This window comes from Nicotiana tabacum, chromosome 1 (assembly GCF_000715075.1).
Source record: "Nicotiana tabacum cultivar K326 chromosome 1, ASM71507v2, whole genome shotgun sequence".
NCBI lineage: Eukaryota > Viridiplantae > Streptophyta > Magnoliopsida > Solanales > Solanaceae > Nicotiana > Nicotiana tabacum.
The window spans coordinates 43,515,748-43,540,779 of record NC_134080.1 but is presented as its reverse complement, the minus strand read 5'-3'; the positions used below and the strand labels follow the sequence as shown (position 1 = coordinate 43,540,779).

Here is a 25,032-nt window from a genome sequence, read left to right as displayed (position 1 = left end):
CCTGAGCCGACTCCGAAGGCATACTTCTCCGGGTTCAACTTTATGTTGTATTTCCTCAGTATGTTGAAGGTTTTCCTGCAAATATTTTAAATGGTCCTCTGCTCGCATGGACTTAACTAACATATCGCCAATATAAACCTCTATTGATTTTCCTATTTTCTCCTCGAACATGCGGTTAACTAGGCATTGATATGTGGCACCAACATTTTTTAATCCGAAAGACATCACGTTATAGCAATAAGGGTCGAACTTAGTTATAAAGGAAATCTTCTCTTGGTCATCCGGGTCCATCCGTATTTGGTTGTACCCGGAATAGGCATCGAGAAAACTTAGTGTCTCGTGCCCGGCCATTGCATAAATCATTTGATCGATGTTAGGCAAAGGAAACAAGTCCTTCGGGCATGTCTTGTTCAAGTCCTTATAATTTACACACATTCTGAGCTTATTTCCTTTTTAGGCACGACAACTACGTTAGCTAGCCAATCCGGGTATTTAACTTCCCGAATGGAACCTATTTTCAAGAGTTTAGATACCTCGTCTTTGATGAATGCGTGTTTGATTTCGGACTGCGGTCTCCTCTTATGTTTGACCAGGTGGAATTTTGGATCCGAGCTTAATTTGTGAGTTATCACCTCCAGCGGGATTAGTCTCATATCTAAGTGGGACCAGGCAAAACAATCATAATTAGCTTTAAGAAAATCAATAAGTTTTTTTTCTGAGCTCGGGGGTTAACCCCATGCCCAAGTATACCTTTCTGTCTGGTAGATACTCAATCAGTATGACCTGTTCCAATTCCTCGATCGTTGACTTGGAGGCATCAGTATCATCAGGTACTACGAAGGACTTCGGGACTCCGAAATCATCTTCCTTGTTCGTTGAGTGTTCCTCCTGTTCTCTGGGCCGATCGGGATTGGTAATTGTTATTTGGTGCCTTTTTCTTCGATCAGTCCCCCACTTTTTAATGTTGTGATTGTGGACAGTGGGATCACTTCCTCAACCGCGAACATCTCCTTCGCGGCTGGTTGTTCCTTTTGAGCCATGATTTTACTTACTAGTAATTGTTTTCATAATGATTGTTACTACTGATTTTCTTATGCCTTAAACTGAATGAGCCTAACTTAAATATATTGGTTCTTCGATATTATAATTGACAACGTTATATTAAACATATGAATTTTTGAAAAACAGACTAGAAACCGACGAAAATCTAAAAAAGAATAATAGACCAGATAAAAAAAAAATTTAAAACAGCCTGTCCCTGTTTCTTATCTTCATTACTATAGGCTACCACTGAACTGAAGGGAGGGACTTCCAAAAAATGGTTGCTCAATCTTCTTCAAAAATGGCTGACGTAAAGCCAAATTGCGTGGTATCAAACTGTATAATTTCACTACCCTTCTCAACTCCACCATTTGTTCAACCTCCATTCCTCAAACAACTCCCCAAATCAAATCTTCAGCTGTTAAACATGGCACAAGAAGCTTCATCAAATGCCTTTCTTCATTTTCACAACTCCATAGTCTCCACCGCTGCGAAATGTCTTAAATTACTGCATTCTGTTGTTTCCCCTCATCATCCCCTTTTCAGCAAATTCCTATCTTTCTCTTCCCATTTCCAAGATTTCTGCCAGGTACACACACTCTCTCTCTCTCTCTCTCTCGTTTCAATTTCAGTTTATATGACACTAAAATGTTCAATATTTTCAAGAATTGAAATTCATTTATCTTGTTAAAAGAAAATTCAAAATTTTAACTTTGTTGTGATGATTTCTCTTCCAATTAAGTAACTTTTAATCAAATACTTTAATGTTTTTCAATACGACTAATGTAATACAAACAATTAACATTTGATCTCCATATGTCGAACGTTATATAAGATGGAATAGAAGGGGCATATATGGGTGTGTGTGTGTGTGTGTAGAAAGATGATATTTGAGATTTTGCTTCGTATTTTATGTTGCAATGTGGCTACAGTAGAAATAAGTGTGCTATTAAACTTAGATATTTGTTGAATTAGGGTAGAATCAATTTAAGCAATGATGAATTTTGTTAAAGCTTCATACTTTATGCTCTAAATCTGAAGCTGGACAAATGTAGAAATTGGTAAGTTTGTTTCACTAGGTTTTGTTTAGTAGAATACCAACATCAGTTTACCATAAGTGTACTTGAACACTTATAGAGCAACTTATCTGCTGTGACCAAGAAAGTTAAATTTGTTAGTAAGACGCCATAAATCTAGACTTTACACCTGAGGCCTTGAGTTAGCTTTGTAAAATAGTTAACAGTTTCCTCTCAAAGTCAAGATGGATGTATATCGGACGGCTTGATTCTGAATTAAGTTGCTGATATCTTTATTAAAGGTAGTTAGATACTTGAAATTGTGATACTTACTATAAAGCAAATCCAAGTGCTTGTCGCAAAAGATGATATCTGTTAAGATGTATAGAGGTGCTGTTCCTCAAGGGATTGTAAGGAATTACTTGTATAGAACGGTTAATATTCTCTCTAATTGTGAATGTTAGTACATTTCTTCACAAAAACTTCAGTTTGGCTATAGGAACTGAGAAGGAAATTTTGTGAAATGTGGATTCTCGCAGTGGTTTTGTTGGACATCTTCCTGCATTTCTCTATTGAATTCTTCTCAAAGTGAAAAAAGGTAATAATGACTAGAGCAGACTCTGTATGTTTCCAACTGTAAGAACTAAAAAAGCTTCAGACTATTGGGCCACTGGCTATATGCAACCACCTGTTTATAGTGTAAGTTGATTGCTTCTATGAGAATTGGTTAGCAGTTGGAGAGAACTTCTCGGAGAACTAAATTTGAGACTTGAAAAGAAAACAATGAAGGTTATCAGATTGATTATGTTGCTATGTGTCGTTTTGGTTGACTGGCAATATGTTGTGCTTTGATTTCGAAATGACTTCAAGATATGCTTTTGACTGGCCCTGTAATGAGTGGACAGGCTATTGGGTTGATATATTAATTGTTAACTAGGTAAAAAAATTGAAATTTTTTAGTTTACAAACTTCTATGCTGCCATTAAAAGCTCTAGAGAATGTATATTATAAGAAAAGGTGCACCTTTGGAATCTGATCCAGTTTCAACATGTGCCCTGCAGATATATTCTATTCTCATACTCGAATCAAGCTTCTGTTTGGTTACCTTAGTGTCAGCTATCATATTTTTTTCATTATGATCTAGTAAACGTTTATAATAAGATATGTTTCTTCTTTGTATGGTTCTATGTTCTTGTTTATAAGAAGCCTTGTGTCAAGTTCAGATCTTATGTTCTCCCTTATGTCTCTCTGTTGGAACCTCTCATTTGATTCCACCTTTCTCTGTCTCTGTGGTCCTGAGCCAATGCCTCCACCTTTAAATATCCTTTCTCAACCATTTAGCTTTCGCGCTTTCACAAAGTTCATCTATCTTGTCTGATACGGCACAATGCAATACGAGAAGATGGAATGGAATGTGATAGATGGTAGAGGGCTGCCCAAGATAAGGGATTAGTTGGTTAGGTCTGTTCGGTTCGGAACCAGCTGGTAATATACCTACTTACCTTGCTTGTAGACTTGCTGCAGAGCTAACTGATGTTGGTTTAGCACAGGCCTCTTATTATCTCAATATGTTAGTGTCCTTTTTCAAGTATAAGCATTCTCATGTAAACCTTCACCCTCAGCATCAGTCTACGTTCTTTAACTTAGATCCCATAAAGAAACACCCCTTAAAATTTTGTTGCGTTTCAACCTCCTAATTATAATGTGGACCAAAGGTGGTTAGCTTTGAGTATTGCTTCAAATGTCAGCGTTTTGCCCTTGTACCAAGTACCAACATAATTAGTTGTTTTGGTGTTAGCAATGAAGATTCCCAAGCAACAGGTGATCAACCCTAGGCTAGCTAGTTTCATTTATGACTTATCACGTAACCAACACTGTATTTTTACTGTCCCTTAACATAATAATTAACAATTTGTTCTTTTGATTTATTTGACAAATGATAAGTTTCTTGGGTTGTTTCGTTGCCTTTTATCTCTATAGAAGTCAGAGTATCCTCAATTGAATTTACTTGCAGGTACACAGCAGGAGTTACCAGAACTTGGGTAATCTGTCCCATCACAGTTTCGCGGCTGTCTTGCCTGGTGACTCAGTTGCAGGAATTGTCGTTGCAAATGGAATTATAAATTTCTTGAACATCTACAACTCGTTGCTGGTTGCCAGGCTTGTTTTAACCTGGTTCCCAAATGCTCCTCCTGCCATTGTCAGTCCCCTCAGGTATGCTTTAAAGCTCAAAATGTTTATGCTTCAAATGACCTGCTATATATTCAAATGAAAGAATTGGCAATATCGCATACTGCCATATATGCAAACGAAAGAATTGATAAATTTTTAAACAGTGATTCAAAACTTAGTCCTCAAGGCTCAAGTGTCCAAAACGCATCATCCTTATCTTAATTCAAAAACAGATATGGAAAGGGGAAAAGAAAAAACACTAATAAATAAATTTCTATTAGTTGCCAGTAGCTCGAATGCGTTTATCCTCATTTTCATTTCACAAATGTTTTTTCTGTTATCTTATTTTACTTTTAAGACAGTATCAGTGTGTTTGGTCTTCTTGTGGCTTTGCGTTGAATTAATGAATCAGATTGTGTGATTAAGACTGACAGTGCTATATATATAATCCACTAGGACTTTATTCTAGTAGTAACAGTAATCCACTGGAATACCTGGGTAGATAATGTGTACTTCTTGCCCAGAAAAATTGGCAAGAATGTGAACTTATACAAGCAAATCAACTGCATCAGCTGAGCTTCATTGTCCTGCTTCTTCTTTTGTTATAACATTATGGGTCACCATCATTGAAAGTAGTCAGAAAAGCTCAGCTGTTATTCTTTTCAAGTGTTCTTTTTAAAATTTGAGCATTCATATAGGTGCTAAACTGTGGTTATTGTAGTTTTCTGAAGGAAAATATTTTGTTTGAAAATCCAATGATCCAGGATTTGATTACTTTTTTTTATTCATATATTATTTGAATTAAAACCACTTAGAGAACCTGATGTCTGTCAGCTAAGTATTCCAGAGTCATATTACTTAAATATATTTGTGGCCTAATTGCGTGTGAAGTGCATACATCGCTAAAAATGCCGTATTCCTTTTCAGCACTCTATGTGACCCATACTTGAATATATTCCGCGGGATTATTCCACCACTTGGAGGGACCCTGGATCTTTCGCCAATATTGGCATTTCTCGTTTTGAATGCCTTCACCAGCACTGCATCTGCACTTCCTGCTGAACTTCCATCGACAACTAGGAGAGCATCATCAGATACTCCACCTCATGCACCAGTTTTTAATCTTACAACATCACAAAAGAAATGGATGAGGAGACTTGTTGGAAACAAGTCAAAGACTGCTGATGGTGAAAGTTAAAGTTGGTTTCTGCTCATCATTAATGTATTCAGCAAATACTTGAGTAATAAGCATTCCCTGTAGACACTACACTTTGACATTAAATATGTAAATCCACTGTTGTACTATAAAATTCAATTTATTTTTTCCTTTGAATCATATAGCTTTTCATCACTCTATGGTAAAAATGTCTGTTCAGTAGCTTCAACATCTAAAAAAGAGGAGACACAAAAGATCTTTGTTCTTGATACAAGTCCACAACATATTACTGAATACTCAATGATAGACATTCTATTTTCTCTTCCTTTTGAAACTAGATTATATTATGTCATTATCACGTGAAAATATGTTAGACGGAGGTGCAATATACGAACGTTTGCTTGCTCCGGTCAACCTAGTAGACGGAGGTGCAATATAGCTTCCATAGAAGGTAGCTAATATTCTGAAGGCTACAACACCATATTATTAGGCAAATACTGTAGGTTCCAGCATCATCCCAGCTCCTTTTGGTTATAACTTGTCTACTGAATGCACTGGGAATCTGGGTGCAGCCTACATAAGCTAACCAAAATAGTTTCATAAAGTGCAACTACAATAACTTTCCACTAATGCGCACCTAAGGGTGTGGCCTAACAACTTATGAAGTGCCTGAAAACTCTGCGAGGTCGGGATTCAAATCTCAACAAAAATAAAAAATGCTAGGCAATTTCTTCTCATCTGCCTAAGTCTTGGTCGGCATGCAGAGTTATCCGGTTCCCATGGAGGTAGGACATAGGATGTGTGGAATAGTTAAGGTGCTCGCAAGTGGGCCTTTGCACTGACCATTATAAAAGAAAATTTTCACTAATATTTTGTAGAAATAGAGAGCACTGCGAGAGTCTGATAGATTCCAGGTTTATGCGGCAGAATCAGATGCCAAATTCACAAACACCACTTGCATACATATCTAATTCGTTTTCCCCCTTTCCAATGCCTTTGTTCATATCCATACACCACACAACATTGATCAACAGAACCCGAAAGGAGCTGCCTTTATTACCTTATCTTCCAAAAGAATATGAACTTTTTCACTTTCTGGAAATATCCTCAATAAAGGGTTACTCTTCCTCCCCCCCCCCCCCCATGTTTTTTTCTTAAACATATTAAAGGTTTAATGCAAAGATAGTGAGGGATGCGAATTCAAATCTATAAAGTCCCCCAATCCTTTGGCTAGATCACTAGAAAAAGAAGATTCTTACCAAACGGAAGAAAAGAGACTTTGAAGATTCTGGAAATTAAGACAATTTAATAACCAATACCCCTATCAAAAGCCTAGGTTGAGGAAGCATTGGTGACTAGAAAAACTATTTTTTAATGGAGCAGGAATCTTTAAGCAGGAGAGCCAGATTTCCTACATATGAAAGGAGGTTCTTGGCCGTAGGCATTGGACTTCTGGCTATCATCTCTCCTCTATACATTGACAGTAGAAAAAACACTACTGAACCCCACCTTGAAGAACAAACCATCAACTTCCTTCCCTATCTTCCACTTCTTTTCTTGATCACTGTTATCATGAGCATAAGTATTTCTCACCAATTGGCTCGGTTCTCATCGTATGATCACAGGCTTCTGGCCATAGGTCTTACACTTGTTGCCATAGTCTCACCTTTGTACGTCGACAGGAGAAAGGTAGTCGATCCAGAGCTTGAAGAGCAATCACTTAGCATCTCTTCTTGCTTGCCATTGCTAATGTTGTTTCTCATCATTGCCATTGCTATGTCATGCTACTTGGACGGGAGCTTTACCAGGTTCGATCCTTACTGGATTCATAGGGTTGGTGGTTCTTCCACTGGGATTCTCATTCTTCTACTTGTTCTTGCATTTGTTTTGAAGTTTAAAGCTCTGTAGCATGAATAACAGAGGGTCTAAAGATATGTACCTTATATCCTTATGTTCAAGTGTTGTTCATGTGTGGTTTGAAAAGGGAGGAAAAAGAAAAGGAGAGTTTGGATTCAAGCATTAGAACATTGAAGTGAATACCAACTCAAAGACTTGATTTCACCATTGCAGTTCTTTACTGCAAGGAGATGAACAATCCTGAATTTGATGGTTGCAACATCCATTAGATCATTCAAGATTTCATAACCTGATTCGATAGTTTTTCAAGCACATAATACATTCAAAAGTGAGCACCAAGTAGATCATGATGACATGAAAGAATGACCATCCATTAATTATCAATAAGGAGATTGTTGTTACAGTAATCAACTCGGTGTATTCTATGTTCAGAAAGAAGCTAAAATGTTGAGAACAAGAGAGATGCTGCTATAAAAGCATATTTTGGCAACCATTTACATTTGTAGTTATCATGTATGACCTGTAAAGTAAAATCTATCTCAAAAATAAGGAAGAAGAGGCTGTTCCAAAGAAAAGATTAAAAAAGGCAATTTCTTTTTGTTCCAACGGGTGCTATTCTGTGAATGAGGAATCTCTAGACGTCAGTGGTGGTGAATACTTCAACAGAACTTCCACGCCATCAAACTTACTAATCTTATCTAATATCGGATTCACACTCAATCCAATGATCTGCACTACTGTGTTTGAGTGGCCATTGATGAACACATCTGTTATCTGCAAGAAAAAGCAAAATTTTGCAAAGTACTGAACACTCTGATTCTTAATATCTCATTCCAGTTTTACACTCAGCAAAACTTCAGAAAAAAGAGTCAAATATGACAATCACATTAAATCAGAAAAGATGAGATGACAATAAAAATGAAGAACACACGAGGGAACTGGATGAGGTAAGAAACAATGCATGACAAGTTTTGTTCATAGAACTACCACCTCTTTTTTAATCTGTTCTTTATCCCTTTCACTTGTGTAAGGTATATCAGATGTATCATGATTGCAAAAAGGGGCAACTGGCCAAAATTGATAAGATGCTAACTGGCTTCTACAAAAATGTTGATTAAGACATTTCGATTGTGGTCATGGAAGTCTAGATCACCGAGTATCCAACTACTTCTCTCTAAAAAGATTAGCTCAAAAAACATTTGGCACTTAAGCGGCAAAAAACAATAAGACCTCATGAAGGTAGCAACTCCAAAGAACTAGATAAAATCCCAATGTTATTAAAATTAGTCTAAATCCCAATATCATACTAGTGAAACAATTGCCACCATGATAAATGAGCGAGAAGCTGATACATGAAACTGATACTGCGCCTAGTTGTTTGAGTAATAATGACACAAGGATCAAACGTATCTCCGTGTCACTTTGTCAACCACATTATTTACAAGTGTTCGCTGTTACAGTTTATAAGGTCACAAAAAAGTAGAAAGGAAAAATGAGGCATTATATGAACCCGAGTAATTATTTTGAGATGTAGCTACTCATGGCTCCTAATCTCATGCAGCATAAGCTGGAGTTAAAACTCTACAAAGGAATCCTAACAAAATCGCATAAAGACTGAGATTTTACGAATCAACTAGTTGGAACAGAAACCCAGGCAGAAAGAGCAAATCAATTTATGAACTCAGAGAAGGTTGTGCCACCAATTGAATCCCTGAACCATTTCTTGTTATATTGTTATAGCAGTACAGTAGTGTATATTGCATGGATATGAGCCAACAAAATGATAATGTGTATGAAATAGGTAAACACTTAAAAATACCACAAATATTGAGTTGCACAGGTATACCTGTGTGCAGCCAAAGAGTTTGAGCAGCTTGAGCGACAAGCAGCTGTCTACAATCAGTCCTAGCTCTTCGTCAGTTATTCTACGACACCATGATAGGTCCAAATGCAGTAGCTTTCTTGAAATTTTGGCTAGTGAGAATGCAGTGTTGGTGCTAACCTGTCAAAGATCTCCACCAGTCACTAACAAAGCAAATAGTACCAAAAAGAAACCAGCACTTTTTTTTTAGGCCAAAAGGCAATCAATATGTCTTTTCCTGCTCAAACACCAATTCCTAAAAGGAACTGCTCTCTCTCTCTACCTCTCTACAGAGATAATGATGCTATGATTATCTTATTCATTTATTATTTGATTAAGAGTCCAGGCTAACCTAACACAACCATATTGTAAGAGAAGACCACAGATGGGCAAAATGCTTGACCTCTAAGTTGCGCGGACTCTTCGATTTTGGTGCCGTCCCCGTCCCGATACGAGACGGGGACGGGAGCGGGATACGTTCCGGATTAGATCAACTGACTTCAGACGCTTTGACCGGAGTCCATCGACAAATTTGGGAGATAAATTGAGATTTTGATTTCTCAAATAAAAGAAAACACATTTAAGAGAATGAAAGAATAATATCCATCTTGAAGAATGAAAGAGTGAATTCTATAATATTCATGTAAGTTTTTCATAGAATATCTCTCAAAATTTACAATATTTTTATAGCTCTATTTTTTATTAGCCGAATCTCCGCACCCATATCCATATCCGGATCCGCACCCCCGAATCTTAAAATTTAGATTTGCCGAATCCGATACTCGGATCCGTCCCCGTATCGGATACCCGCACCCGAGTCCGAGCAACTTAGCTTGTGAATGACACTTGTTTATTCATCTAGAATTTCCTTGTAAATGCTTCCTTTCAATTGTCCCAAAAATTTGACCGCAAATTACGAGCGAGATTATCATCGGACTCTTAAATTCAGGCCAATGGCTAAATTTTAGGTACAAAGTCAGGAATTACTAGAATCTACTCCGTAGCTCAACAACTGATAAGAAACTAGGAATAACACTGCGCTTAATAAGCATATTTGAGAGCAGAATAGATACTCCTGCATGATTATGTATACCTTAGAGCAATTATTCAGCGAAAGATCTTCCAAACACACTCCAGAAGCTTCCAGAAATGCAGCAATACCTTCATCACTAACATGCAAAGTGTATATTAGACTGAAACTTGCATAACAAAGAAAATCACAAAATGAAGCTGCCAACAGAATTTAGATCATCCGTACAAGCGGTGTTATTAAAGACGAAAAGCGCAAAAAAGCTCTAAGGTCCGTTGGGGCTTTAAGCGCAAAGCGCAAATAAAGCGTGGGCTTCAATGAAAAAAGGTGCAACGGCAGAAAAAGTAAAAATATGCATGTAGTCCAACACTAATAATTATGATCATGAACAACAAATATATGGACAAAGAAATTGAAAAAAAAAAATTCACGATAAAATGAAATATCAATTGTTTAAGGTCGCCTTTTTCAAGATTACACTCATTGGCAAGGAAAAGTATGCCTTAAAGTTTTGATGTGACACTAAAGCGCCCACAAAGCGACGCGAAGGGTTCAACGTGTTTTGAGCCTCGCTTCCGTGCTTAAACGCGCTTTAAGCGCGCCTTTGACAACAATGCGTACAAGAACTGCCACAATGCACCAAAATTACATTAAATGCTCTCATATGTCGGAAACAAACAGTACAGCTTCTGCTGGTACTTCAAGAAAATATAGCCAGCAACTCTTCAAGTAATCCATTGGATCAAATATCAGATATAACATTATCATGATGACACAATATATCACTTAGAATAGTCATCATAATACTAACTTTTTAAGATATACAGTCATGTGTCATGGAGTCAATTCACCGGGTATAACCATGATAACGGAGTGAATTACTAGTTCACTCATAGTTGATGTTACTGCAAAAGGGGGAGCAAATAAACCACAAAGTTCCATATAGAATCAAAATGGGAACAGATAAACCTTTTATCTTATATTGATGACTGAGGAATCCGCCTGGGGCAAATATTTAGGACCAACCGCAGCCCCCAAAACTCGCAGATAATGGGCCGCCCATCTACCCTTCTCCACTTACAATCACTCAACTTTTGCCGCTTGAAGTAAGCTCTTCACACTTATCTATTAAGTGGTAATTAATAAGGACACATAATATGGTCAACTTAATAACTAAGTCCAGGGACCTTTCACTTGGACCTCTGTCATACAATCATTCTCTTGGCCACTGAAAAAAGCTATGTGTCTCTCACTTTTCACCATTACATTGATCACAAGAAAGTCCAAAAGGAATTCATCAAAGTTAAACATAGGATAATAATGAGTTGTGCTCAACCTTAATTGCTTAACAGCAACCCCAACTTCCCAAAGGAGTGTCAGAACAAAGAACTAACTAGGTTAATTTCAATAGCAATGACAGCATGTAACACTGGCAAGGATTCCAGATGTCCGAAGGAGCATGTGTAAAATACCCCCCAAGATAGCACTACCTCTGTGCTGAAACCAATCTCTTTCTTCTCAGCAGTCAGCTCTCTATCTGAGTTTCACTACTTTAAAGGCTTAAGAGGTTTCTGACAATCATGATGCAAGTCAAACGCGCTGGGTAGACATGTTCAATATATCATGTCGACTACTTGTCTGCAGGACAATCTACGTATGTCCCACACAACACATGACTGCAGCAAGTCAAAGTATGGTAAATTTCAGGACACTGATTTCTTCCTGGTTTCCTTCCTTTAAGGTAAATTCCAATTTCTCTGAAGAGCTTTTAAAGATGCTTCTGATATCGAAAAAAGAAAGAAAAAACAACATGATCCACAAATATGTATTAAAGAAGTAAATTGATGGCCACAATACCAAAGTACTATTTCTTGTTTTGTTCTAAGCTTATCTGATATAGAAGTAACATCTAAAAGTTGCTACTCATATTTATTTTTATTACTTTTAGGAGTGTGGGGACAGAGAGAACTTGATTTGTGGTGACTGAGTAAAATGCTGCTGACAAAAGCTTAGTGAAAGAGCCATCACTATTTCATCAAATATAGCAGCATAACTGAACTTTCAAGAAGCAAACTAGATATCAGGACCAAACCTGAAACTATTACGGCAAAGTTTGAGTCTTCGAATTGATCGACAACCATTTGCAAGAAATTGTAGTCCCACATCTGTCAATTTCTTCAAGTTTGAAATGTTTAATGAATGCAAATTAGCACATGTATCTCCAATGAACTTCAGAGATTGATCTGTCAGATTCCTGCATCCAGAATAAATGAGGCAAAAGACTAAATTAAAATCCAAATCCTATGAGCCTTTAAACATTTAAATATTAACCAACTGTGCCATTGTAATTCAAGATGTGGAAGTAATATGTACTTACTGGCAGTCAGCAAAATCAAGCTCTTTGAAATTTTGAGCACGTGCTGTAAGTAACTCACTTACAAACTGATCACATACGCTATGATTTCCAGCTACTGACAACACTTCCAAGTGCTCCAACTTCTCCAGTGCACGTAATATAAGCATCGTATCTATGCTCTCACAGTCATCTATATAGAGCTCCTTGAGCATTGATCCCAACGAGTTGGCTGCAATATCAATACTAGTGTGGGTCAAAAGAGAGCACTGACCCAAATCAATGGATTGTAGAGAAGGTGCTGATGTGACAAGTATTTCCATCGCTTTATCAGACATCCGACAGGCACCCCTCAGCGACAAGATGGCTAAATTAGGCAAACTATTCGAAGCCGGAGCTATGGTTTTACCCAACACAAGATCAAGTGTAGGTTGTCCACATAGATCTAGTTGAAGCACCTGCTTCCAGGCCATATAGGTATAAATTATATCAGCTTCCAGAATCATCAAAGTTAGTAATAGCAGTAGTAGTAATGACGATAAAAGCAACAATTTTGTATATAATATCATCTCCCAGAGACTAGGTAGAAAGAAGAAAGTAGAAAAAAGAAATATGCAGACTGATAAAACAACATAAGTGAAAATAAAGGCTCGCTTGGAAATGCATGAGTTCACACTTCAAAAATTTTCAGTAAGCATGAGGATGTCAACTTGAAAAGTAAACTTCTACCAAAATCATATATATCAGCAGTGAGAAAAAAAAAACCTAAATCCTGGGCTACATGTGTTTATATATATACATCATTGCTTTTGGGTTACAGTGAGCTACATCACACATGCTTTTCTCGATTTATCTCCTTTTAAGAATAATGAGAAATAATGTACTCTCTCTACATCAAAAAGAAAAAATAATGGAGCTTAACAAGGTCATTATATGGAAAAACTGCTCGGCCAACTCTTTTAGTGTCCACACTCCACTGGAAAAGAGTCTTCATAAAGGTTCAACTAACCACTTCACCAACTAAGCTAACTTCTTCATTGAAATTTACTGCAGCCCTCCATGTTGCAATAAGAAGTAGGCATTACTGGGCGAAGATAGTATAAAACTTGACTGAGGCAGTAGCCCTAGTCAACTCTTTAACAATCACAGGAGGAAGGCACAAAAGAGTTGCTTCAATTATTAATCAAACATAAAGGACTAGGGCCAGCCCCTCTGGACCTCAATACAGTTGCTAATGAAGAGGATGAGGAAAACATGCAGGACTACCCAATGAACAAAGGTATTATTACTTATGCACCAAACGGGCACCCTATACAGATAAGACAAAAATAACCTATTGTAAACACGTTTGCTAAAGATCTGAAGCCCTCTCCCCTCTGCCATCCCCACACGTCAGCACAAACAGAAGGGTTTTTACAAATTCATACAATAACAAAGTATTTCAGAAAACAGGTTTACGAACCATCTAAAACAAAAGTATATCCCAACCAGGAAACTCAGTTTAAAGCAGAAGTAAAAGCTCAGCAGCTATTAATCATGCAAATGACACCAAATGCATCCTCCTCTAAATGAGTTCATACACCCATGATGAATTGTCAGCCAACTCTCTCAATTCAAATAGAAATTTTTTTGTGAATCTATAAAATTATAAAGTTTTTGAGATTTACAAGCGTAGGAAACATTAAAAACAAAAGTACATACCAACCCGAAAACACAATAAAAAGCAAAGCAAGAGCTCGGCAGATATTTATCATCAGATGGCACTATTCTGTTGTTCTACTTGCATGCTCTGTTAGACCTTTACCGACCTCTGAGTCTAATAGTGGAAGAAAAGTTTGTATGTCAACTGAAAAGCAACTCTTAACACTAAGAATTATCTACTATATCCTGTCCCCTGTGGTTGGAAACTTATGCCATTCAGGGAGTAGAAAGAATGAATGTGTTGCTAAATATCCTTGCATCCTTGACTGTTGCTTTAGGTTTGTCCTAGCCTTGTTGGTGGCTATAAGAAGCCTCACAAAGGTTGTAAATGCATGTAACAATAGGATTACTCCAATTATCCAACTGTATAATACTACAAATCACACTCTAACTCTACCTTCTAGTACCCTAATCATAATTTGGCAGAAATATTTCAGAGAATGACATATGCCATATTGACAGAGAACAAATAAACTAATTCTTAAAATGAACAAGTATAGATTACCATCAAGTTTCTTCTATCAAAGTCTCCAAATGATTTACAAAAATCCTCTTCTGTTAACCACGAAGAGTCCTCTATACAAATTTGCGTTGGTGATCCTTGAACAAGAAGGTCCAACATATGAGAATTCATTTTCCTGGAATGGCAGAGCAATTCAGTCAATCTTCGTCTCAAGATATCAGGGACACCTTTGAGCGAAACTATTGCTTCAGAATTTTCTGCAAGGGCTTTCAAGGAAAGATCTATCAGTGAAGGAATCACACGAGGATAACTTTTATTCTCAGGATGTCGAGATGCTTCCCATCTAACCAATTTCTCATCCTTTCGTCGAGGTATACGCCCCATAATATTCTTCAGTGCAGTAGAAAAGGGATTGGGGGTGTTCCCCAGATCTTTAACAGTTCCCAAAATTGGTAATTTCTTTTCCTGACTAGAAGACCCTTCACGCGGAGCATCATAGCGTGCAAAGCGATGAGCTTTTTTCCTTAATGCAATTGCATCTCTTTCTGCACGTTCAGCCATCAACCTTCTTCTAATGTCAAAATTTTCAAGAGGTAACACGTCAACATTTTGTCTAGGCTGGACGGATCCTAACTGTAGCACTGCTGGAGCAGCCTGCTCCTCCTCCAGCTTCCTGTGTTGCAAGTCCAACTCCATTGGCGAGGTTGCAAGTGACAACCAAGGCTTTTCAGCCTTAGCCTTCCCCTTTTCTTCTCTGGTGTATCTCCTCTCACCACCCAATGAACTACTTCCACCAATATCCTGGTCCTTGTCCATCACTCCAAACTCAATTTTGAAATTTCCAGCAGCATCATTAGGCGTTATTTCCTCAATTTGCTTCGCATTTCCCTTGTCTCCCTTATTAACTATTTCCTCCGCATGATCACTCTCATCAGACCTGATCTCATTTAATTCAACAGTGCTCTGAGTATACTCTTGCAGACCAACTAAAGTACTCCCATCACCCGCTTCCCAAACTGGAATATTAAGATCAAATCCCAATTCATTTCCCCCAATACCATTCCCTAGGTTCCCATTTAACGCTTGAATACCATTGTGAGACTCTTCAACTAAACCGAAAAGTCCACTTTCTTGGCACCCAACAGTGAATTCTCCAGCATCCACTGCCCCATTCTTACCTATATGCCCAATACTTCCATCAAATTTCCCGCAAACCGCGCTTTCGGTTTTACCCTCTAGAGGCTCTAAAGTAAAATTCTCATCAATGTCTTTGAGAGAACCAAAAATTTCATCAACTTCTTCAACACGCCTAACTTTTTTAACCACTGGGCTCCCTTCCACACCACCACTAACCCTCTTCATCCCTATCCCATCACTCAAATTCAAGCCCTCCCCATTTCTTTGATTCCCACTCAATGGCTCCATCCCAACCCCATAACTCAAATTCATACCCTCTCCCCCATTTCTTTGATTCCCACCCAATGCCTCCATCACAAACCAACACAGAAAATCAAAAATCCAAAAACCCCAAAACCCAAAAGTTCAATCAAACCCAAAACCCCAGAAATTCAAGGGTTTTGATCAGATAAAAGTACAGAGAACAAATTATCAACAAAAATTCAACTATAAAATTGCCAATTCAAACTCACACAAAAAGAATCAAGAAACAAGAGAGAATCAAGAAAATCATACAAAAAGGATGATTATTGTGTTTATTATGGAGAAATGGGGGTATTTATATTAATATAATGGTGAGAAGTAAGTAGTTGAAGTGTGAACAATAGCAAACGCACTTAAGTAATATATTCTGTAGAATCCTATTAACAATTGTCATTTGAGGAAGATTACTGTATTGAGTTGCAGATAATTATTGAAAGTTTTATACATATCGATAAAACCAAGAAATTTACAAAGCATTTTCCTCACAAAGGAAAAAAAGTCGTCTTCCATTGTTAGACCAGGGCGCGTTGATAAAGCTCTTTCCGCCTTTACTATATATACGTTTTTGTTGTACGCTTGTACTATTTTTTTTTTTTTTTTTACAAAAATACGCAAATTACTCCGTACTATTAGCAGTGGATTAATTAATTTTTTCCCCCCGGGGATTAATTGATATGAAACGTGTTCAAATTTGAAATTATTTTCGAGAAAGATTGATTGAGATTTTATTAATCCAATATAAAAGTGACTATAGTAATTTGAGGAAAAAAGAACCATACTTGTGAACACTAATTTTTGGAGTATGTAACTATATATTTATAGTGTATGGAGATAATATTTGGAGTATGTAACCACGTATACATACTGCGTCTAGTGATTCTCATTTTACTGTATATCTAATTAAAGAACAAAATTGAAAGTGGCCAACGCAAGATAAGAGAGTCAAGAATAACGAATTAGTTGGTGCAACCAGATCAAAAAATTCAAAATTATAAATATTTTAAATCTATAAGTATATTACACTAGATTCACTTTTTGTGTTATGTGTAACTGTAATATGTATTGCGCTTGAAGATAATATCAGGAAAAAAATATCTACGCATACCACATTTATCAGTTTAGTAAATTTGACTGTAGAAGGAATATTAAGCACAATCTAATATGAGGATTTTATATGTATTAAATAAATTAAGTTTAGAAAATACTGGCAGATAAATATAATTTTTATTAATTTAAATACTTATTATAGTATGATTTAAAGTATTTAAGTACAAATTTGAATGCATTAGCTTTTTCATTTTTGTATACTTTTATTTATCATCACGTGCAAATTACGTGTTAATCTCACGCAATATTATTTTCATAACAGTTGATTAAGAATGTTAGTAGTCCTATAAAAGTAAGGGAATTAGAGCAATTTGAGGGGAAAAAAATTAGACTAGTATACTAATTTTCGGAGCATGTAACTACATATGTAGTGTATGAAAACAATATCACGATCGAGTAATCACGTATATACACTACATCTAGAGATTTTCATTGTGCCCTTATGTCTAGCTAAAGGAAAAATAAAAGTGATTGAAGCCAGATCAGAGAGTCAAAAATTACTAATTAGTTAGTGAAGCCATATCAGAGAGTAAAAAGTAATTGGTTAGTTGGTGAAGTTGAAAGTCACTAATCACAAATAATTCAAAATTTTAAGCATACTGCACTAGTTTCACTTTCAGCGTCATGTAGGTTAACAATACCGATTGTTCACATAATGAAAAATAAATTTGCGCCCATGCATTTATCAGTTTAGTAAATATAAATACAAAAAGAACATGAGACACAATCTAATGTCAAGATCTTATTTTTATTAAACGATTGAAATTTAGAGAAAAACTAATAAGTTATCACGTTTTTTATAAAATTGATTTGAATCCTTAATATGAAATTTAAAGTGTTTTAATCTAACTTTGAAAATGCATTAAATTTTCTATTCCTATACTTTATTTCATGTTTCGTGCAAATTAAATGTTAATTAATCATGATTAAAAAGTAAAAGTGGGTAGCTATCGTTTTGAAAGAAAATTCTGTGTTCCGGGGCCTTAAAAATCTCTTTCTGTCTCACCTCGATTTACGTACGCAGTTCGGGCGCGTTTCCGGAAAGCTTTTATGTGAAAACTAAGTAAAATAAGGAAATTGGCTTTTAAAATTGAATAAAGTAGACTTTGGTTAACATTCTTGGTAAACGGACCCGGACCCGTGATCTGACGGTCTCGCACGGTCCGTAGTAAAATTTGGGACTTAGGCATATGCCCGGAATCGAATTCCGAGGTCCCAAACCCGAGAAATAAATCTTTGAAAGAAATTGTTTAAGTGAAATTATAAGAGTTTTTGGAAATAAAAAAAGGTTTGAAATTAATGGTATCTGGCTCGTATTTTGGTTCCGGAGCCCGGTACAAGTCTTATATAATAATTAAGTTGAATCTGTGAAGTTTGGTAAGAATCAGAGTTCGTTTAGTATAAATCGGACATTTATTTGAGAAATTGAAAATTTTGATGTTCTTGAGTGATTTCATGAATTTGAAGTTTAATCCATAGTTGTTGATGTTATTTCGGTGATTTGATCGCACGAGCAAGTCCGTATGATATTTTTAGATTTGCGTGCATGTTTGGTTTGGAGCCCCGAGGGCTCGGGTGAGTTTTGGATAGGCCACAGAGTGAAATTGGACTTAGGAAAACTGTTGTAGTGTTGTTGCGAAGCCTGGCTCGCAAATGCAAGCTCACATTTGCGAAGAAACATCGCAATTGCGATGATGGGCTGGGGCAGGGAACCTTTGCATTTGCGAGGCTTATGTCGCAAATGCGACTTTAGCAGGCACCGCAATTGCGAACAGTTGTTCGCATTTGCGAAGAAAGCAGAGGCATGCCTTCCTTCGCAATTGCAAAGCTTTGGCTGCAATTGCGAGTTCGCATTTGCGAACATGACATCGCAAATGCGATATCTACGCCTGTGCAAAATCAAACTTAGACGAAATTTTCTTCATTTTTCAAACTCCCTCAAACCCTAAGCTCTCTTGGGCGATTTTCTAAAGAAAGTTCTTCTCCAAATCAATTGTAAGTCATTTCTAACTCATTTTCTTTAATCTATAACATCTTTTCACATGATTTCAACTCAAAATCAAGGGTTTTCACGGGGGAAATTGGGTGTTTTGGGTAGAACTTAGGTTTTTCAAATTTTGGGGATTTGGACCTCGATTTGAGGTCCGATTTCAAAATAAATTATATATTTGGGTTCGTGGGTGAATGGGTAATCGGGTTTTGGTTCGAACCTCGGGTTTTGACCATGTGGGCCTGGGGTCGATTTTTGACTTTTTGGGAAAATCTTTAGAAAATCTATTTCCATGCATTAGAATTGATTTTAGCATTTATTGATATTGTTAAGTAAATTGTGGTCTAGATACAAGCGAATTAGTAGTGAAAACAAGAGGTAAAGTGGTAGTTGAGGCTTGAATTGTGTTCGCGACATTGAGGTAAGTGTTTGGTCTAACCTTAGCTTGAGGAATTAGGAGTTGTGTCTTATTTGCTATGTGTTAATTGTTGAGTACGACGTATAGGTATGACAAAAATAACTATTCCCTAATTTTCCTGACCAGGCCTTCTCCACCACACATTCCTTGAATACAACTCCCATCACTATTAAGTTTAACAGTTTGGAGTGGAGGTTTGTTTCATTTGATAATTTTTGATATCCTCTGTTCTATCACTACTTTACAAGCCATACATATTGTTTGCCAATCTTCTCCTATTCTTGCTCTACCAAATTTGTTGTTTAGTATCTGCACAAGAGTAAACAAAATGTTAGTTTTGGTTTTGTAAAAGGATGGCCTAATGTTTTCAATTTTTTTGCTACATCTTAACTTCCTTAACTCCCAACAAATGATAAGAGGAAGTATTCTAGTAATGAGTTTTGCAATGCAATTGCGCGCCTTGAAATTCCACCATTTGAGGAGGAGCATTTTGAGGTTCATGTTGTTATAATATATGCCCAAAGGTCCAGCAAAGAATCACCAAATCTTCTTTGCATGTTCTCCCAAGCAGAAGAGATGATCAATATTCTCATTAGTAGCATTTTGATTATTATTGTTGCAACAGTGGCATATAGGATCAATTTCAATCCCAAATCTAACAATTTTATCCTCTGTAGACAGTTTATCTTAGATAGCTCTCCATGTGAGGAAGGAGATCTTGAATGGAACTTCTTTTTGCCAAACCCCACTAATAAATCTATTTAATTCCAACCTTTGTCTAAAATTCTCCCAGGCAGAGCTCACAGTAAATTGCCCTGTATTGCTTGGCATCCATATGGCTTTGTCCAACCTATTTCTACATAGCTTGATGTTTAGATCCTTGATCTTCCTCTTAGTTTCTTCATCTGGCTGCACTTCAAGTCTGCCCCAGATCTAATTCCCATCAATGAGGACCTCCTTACCTCTGATCTGGTTCTGAGTATTCGAGTCTTGAAGGAACAGGTGGAGAGGACCTAAGTTTGACCAATTGTCGTACAAGAAAGACACCTCTCCTACACCAATGCTCCATATGATGTTGTTATCCACATCCTCTTTAATACTGCACAGAGTTTTCCAGCTCTGAGATTGCCCAGAAGTCCATAGAGCATTAGAAGGATGGCTGTTGTAAAAAAATTCCTTGCATGAATTCTTTCCAGAGAGAGTTTATAGTTCTCAGTGTCTACCATTGTTTGCTTTGGAAAGCATGGCAAATGTAAGATAAACACATGAAGTTGACACCTCCTTCATTATAAGGGTAACACAATTTGTTCCAAGAGGTCCAATGGTATTTACCACCTGTATCATTCCCTGACTAAAAGAACCTTGCAATATATTTTTCTATGATATCAATGGTACCTTTGGGGGGATTTGTAGCAACAAGAAGATGCACTGGTAAGGCCAGTAGAACATATCTTATCAAAATGGCTCTTCCTTCTGTAGATAGGAACTTTGTTTGCCAACATCTAATCTTATTAATAATCTTGTTAACTATATTAGAGTAGTAGCATATTTTCTTCCTTCCAGTTACAAGAGGGCACCCAAGGTATTTAATGGAAAAGTGTTGATGGTTCATACCTGTGATGGTCCTTAGTCTATTGATGGTAGAAACATTATTATTATCAACTATAACAAAGCAACTTTTTTCCTTATTTATGAGCTGACCCGAGATTTTCTCATAGGCTTCAAGTATTTTTAAGATCATTTCAAGAGGCTTTTTACTACCATTGCAAAAGAGGATAGTATCATCAGCAAAAGAAAGGTGATTTATTTTGGGACCATTGACACTCGTATAAAAGCCTTTGTAACCTTGTCTAACATGAAGATTATTCAGCATCTTGGAGAGGAGTTCAACACTGATGATAAAAAGAGATGAAGAGATATGATCGCCTTGTCTTAGACCCCTGTTAGATTTAAAGAAGTCATGCCTTCCTCCATTTACAATAACAGAGTACCAATTATTGGATATGTAGTTGTGAATAAGATGTATCCACCACTCACAGAAGCCAAATTATTTAAAAGCCATGCATAAGAATTCCCAAGAGACCCTGTCGTAAGCCTTAGCCATATCAAGCTCAATAACCACATTTCCACCTCTAGAAGGCTTCTTAATATCATTGATAATTTTCTGGGCCAATAGAATATTTTCAGTAATAGCTCTCCCTTTTATAAAACTTTATTGATTTCTAGATATAAGCTTTGGAAGGATGCTTGAGATTCTGCTATTGAGGATTTTTGAGATGATTTTACTAGAGGTGTTGCAAAGGCTTATATGTCTGAGATCTGAGAATTTTTTAGGGTGATCTATTTTGGGAATCATTACCAAGGAAGTATGTGTGAAAAGCTTAGGAAGTTTAGCACCTTGAAAGAAAGATTCCACTGCCTTATGAAGATCACTGCATATAATATCCCAGGCAGATTGATAAAAATAGCCACTCAGGCCATCAGGCCCTGGGGCACTATCCTTGTCCATATTAAACACAACTTCTTTAATTTCATGAATAGTAGGGATAGATTTAAGCATATTTTTGTCATCATCAGTGATACACCTCTATATATAGTTAATAGCATTGAAATTAGTGGTGTGAGATTCCTGAGTGAACATCCCTTGAAAGTGCCTCACAATTTCTTCTGCAATAACATCATTTCCTTCCAGCCATTGATTTTGGTCATCCATTATCTTAGTAAAGGTCAATCTTCTTCTACTTTCCTTTGTAACACTACGAAAATAGGTTGTGTTGGCATCACCTTCTTTAAACCACTTGTCTCTAGCTTTTTGTCTCAGAATACTTTCTTGAATCTTGAAGTATCTTGTGGATTCAGCTCTACATCTAGAGAGAGCACTTCTATTTTCAGGGGAATTATCACTAACACAGTTATCCTCCAGAATTCTTATTTCTATTTCCAAGCTTTTGGGAACCTCATAAATATCTCCAAAAGCCTGTCTGGACCACACACTAAGGGCTTTATACACCTGTTTGATTTTCTGATGGAGTGTATACAAAGGGTTCCCATAAACTTCTTCTTCCTAGGCATCCTTCACTGTCTTGAGGCAGTCTTGGTGTTCAGTCCAAAAATTAAGGAATTTGAAGTATTTGATATGGTTAGTAACCTCATTACTCATTTTGACAAGCAGTGGGGCATGATAAGAGTAGGCTCTTGACATGTGAGTAACTGAAGTACTTGATATAGTATCAAACCATACACTATTGTAGACAAGTCTATCCAGTCTCTTCTAAATAGTAGTGTGAGGATCTCTGTTATCACACCATGTATATATTGACCTCGTGAAACCTGCATCTTGAAGACTACACTCATTAAGGCACTCTATGAAGTCTAGGATTTCCTCCATTTTGTAGCTTCTACCACCCTTTTTTCTTCACTGAAGGTGATAACATTGAAATCTCCAATGACACCCCAAGCTCCTTGAATGTTGTTGGATGTATTTTTTAGGTCCTGCCATAGCTCTCTTCTACTTTCCTCATTGTATTTAGCATAGACAACTATTAGGAAGATAGCGGAATGGTTGAGATGTTTTGCACTAATCAGGACATGTTGCTCCTTATCTTGAATTATAGTAACATCCACTTCAGCAGTCCAGAATATCCATATTTTGTTTGAACAAGTTGAAGAAACCATGGTTCATATGTAGTTTTCTTCTATATCTATCAATTTTACCACGGCCTACAAGAGGTTCCTGTAAGCAAATCAAAGGGATTTGAAATTGTTGTTTGGTTTGGAGTCTCTCCAGAGATCCTGCAGATCCTATTCCCCTTATATTCCATGATAGTGTGTCTATCATTTGGAACTTCTAGGGGTAGGTTCTTTTTGTTGTTCCTTGATTTTTTCTGTGTGGTCTGGCAATCTTGAATGAAATCCACACCCTGGTTTTTGTAGTTTTTGGGTGAAAGATTGTCATAAAAATGATGTTTTATTGGACTGGTGTACTATTCGGATACTCCAAATTCCTGGTTGACTGAGCTGATATTTACTCTAGTGAGTTCATCATCAGACGGAGTTTTTCTTTCTTCTTCATTGTTGATTATTATGAGTATGTGTCCATAACATCTAGTTCATGAAAGACTTCTTCATATTTATATCTTTCTTCCTCTATTGAAGGATCAAGATCAGGTGGTTCATGACTAATGTTGTATCTACTTTCTTGTTCTTTGTTCTTGTTTTGCTCCCCAACACCTATATCTTCCACTCTATTAGATCCAGTCATCTTCTGCCCTATCTTGAGGATGCTAATAGGGGTCCATGTGCCATTCTCTTCAGTACCTTTTCTCTTGACTGTTCCACTGATATCTCGTGTTTCTCCTTGTAGTGTAAGGCCCTCTAGAATGCTTATTGTCTTTGAAAATTTCTTTCTATTGTTGTGCATAACATTGCACTCCTTTGGGTCTTTGATAACTAAGTTGATCATCTCTCCTTGTAGTTAAGCATCGATTTTGTTGTTGTTGGTAGTATTCATTGTTCTAGTACTTCTTAGGTTGAGCCTTGTTTGTTGTTTTTTCTTTTTTTCTTTTTCTTTGTCTTTCTGAGCTTTGTCCCACCTTTTAGTTCTTACTTGTTGTTGTGTATCCTGGCGATCTTGTGTAGAGTCTTGTTCTTCCATATTCACATTCTTGCAGATTGTGGTATCCAGTAGACCATTCTCTATTCCTTCTTGTAGGAGATTGAAGGAATTATTGACACTTAGTCTCGTAATGGAAAGCTTAAATTAGAAAGGTTGACTGGATGTTGACTTATGAGTAGACGAATCCGAAATAGAGTTTTAATGATTTCATTAGCTCCGTTGGGTGATTTTGGACTTAGGAGCATGTCCGGATTGTAATTTGGAGATCCATAGTTGAATTAGGCTTGAAATGGTGAAAAGTTGAAAATTTGGAAAGTTTGACCAGGTGTGGACTTTTTTATATTGGGGTCGGATTGGGATTCTTGAAGTTGCATTAGGTCTGTGATGTCTTTTGTGACTTGTGTGTCAAATTTGAAGTCATTCGGACGTGATTTGATAGGTTTCGGCGTTGTTTGAAGAAGTTGGGATTTTTTTAGTTCATTAGGCTTGAATATATGTGTGATTCGTATTTTTGATCTTGTTTGAGGTGATTTGAGGGCTCGACTAAGTTTGTATTGGGTTATAGGACTTATTGGTATGTTTGGTTGAGGTTTTGGGGGCCTAGAGTTGATTTCAGATGGTTTTCGGACCAAGGTTTGAAGTTGAAGACTGCTGAAGTTTGGGTTCTGCTGATGTAACCGCACCTGCGGAGCTTTGATCGCAGGTGCGGAGAGGGAAGTGCAGCTGCAAAGTTTGGAGAGGTGAGAACATTGGCCGCAGGTGCGAAGGTTTTTCCGCACCTGCGTGTCTGTAGATGTGGTGTATTTGGCACA

General features: G+C 37.0%; 2 protein-coding genes across 3 annotated transcripts; one reads left to right on the top strand and one right to left on the bottom strand.

Annotated features, from left to right (window-relative positions):
- The first annotated feature begins 732 nt into the window (after positions 1-732).
- On the top strand, positions 733-5,565 carry LOC107783263 (ylmG homolog protein 2, chloroplastic). Of its 2 annotated transcripts, none has more exons than XM_075250363.1 (3): positions 733-913; positions 4,072-4,271; positions 5,157-5,565. In XM_075250363.1, exons 1-3 carry the CDS (start codon positions 737-739, stop codon positions 5,425-5,427), a joined length of 648 nt encoding a protein of 215 aa, XP_075106464.1. In that variant the 5' UTR covers positions 733-736; the 3' UTR covers positions 5,428-5,565. The 2 variants fall into 2 exon arrangements, with proteins under 2 accessions (XP_075106464.1, XP_016459721.1); XM_016604235.2 differs by lacking the exon at positions 733-913 and adding an exon at positions 1,255-1,630.
- A 2,027-nt stretch (positions 5,566-7,592) lies between these two features.
- Positions 7,593-16,619, bottom strand: LOC107783261 (uncharacterized). Its single transcript, XM_016604232.2, has 6 exons — positions 14,693-16,619; positions 12,511-12,944; positions 12,226-12,387; positions 10,197-10,272; positions 9,089-9,244; positions 7,593-8,016 (listed from the first exon to the last, which is right to left on the bottom strand). The coding sequence occupies exons 1-6, from the start codon at positions 16,139-16,141 to the stop codon at positions 7,855-7,857; spliced, it is 2,439 nt and encodes an 812-aa protein (XP_016459718.1). The 5' UTR covers positions 16,142-16,619; the 3' UTR covers positions 7,593-7,854.
- Positions 16,620-25,032: the final 8,413 nt, after the last annotated feature.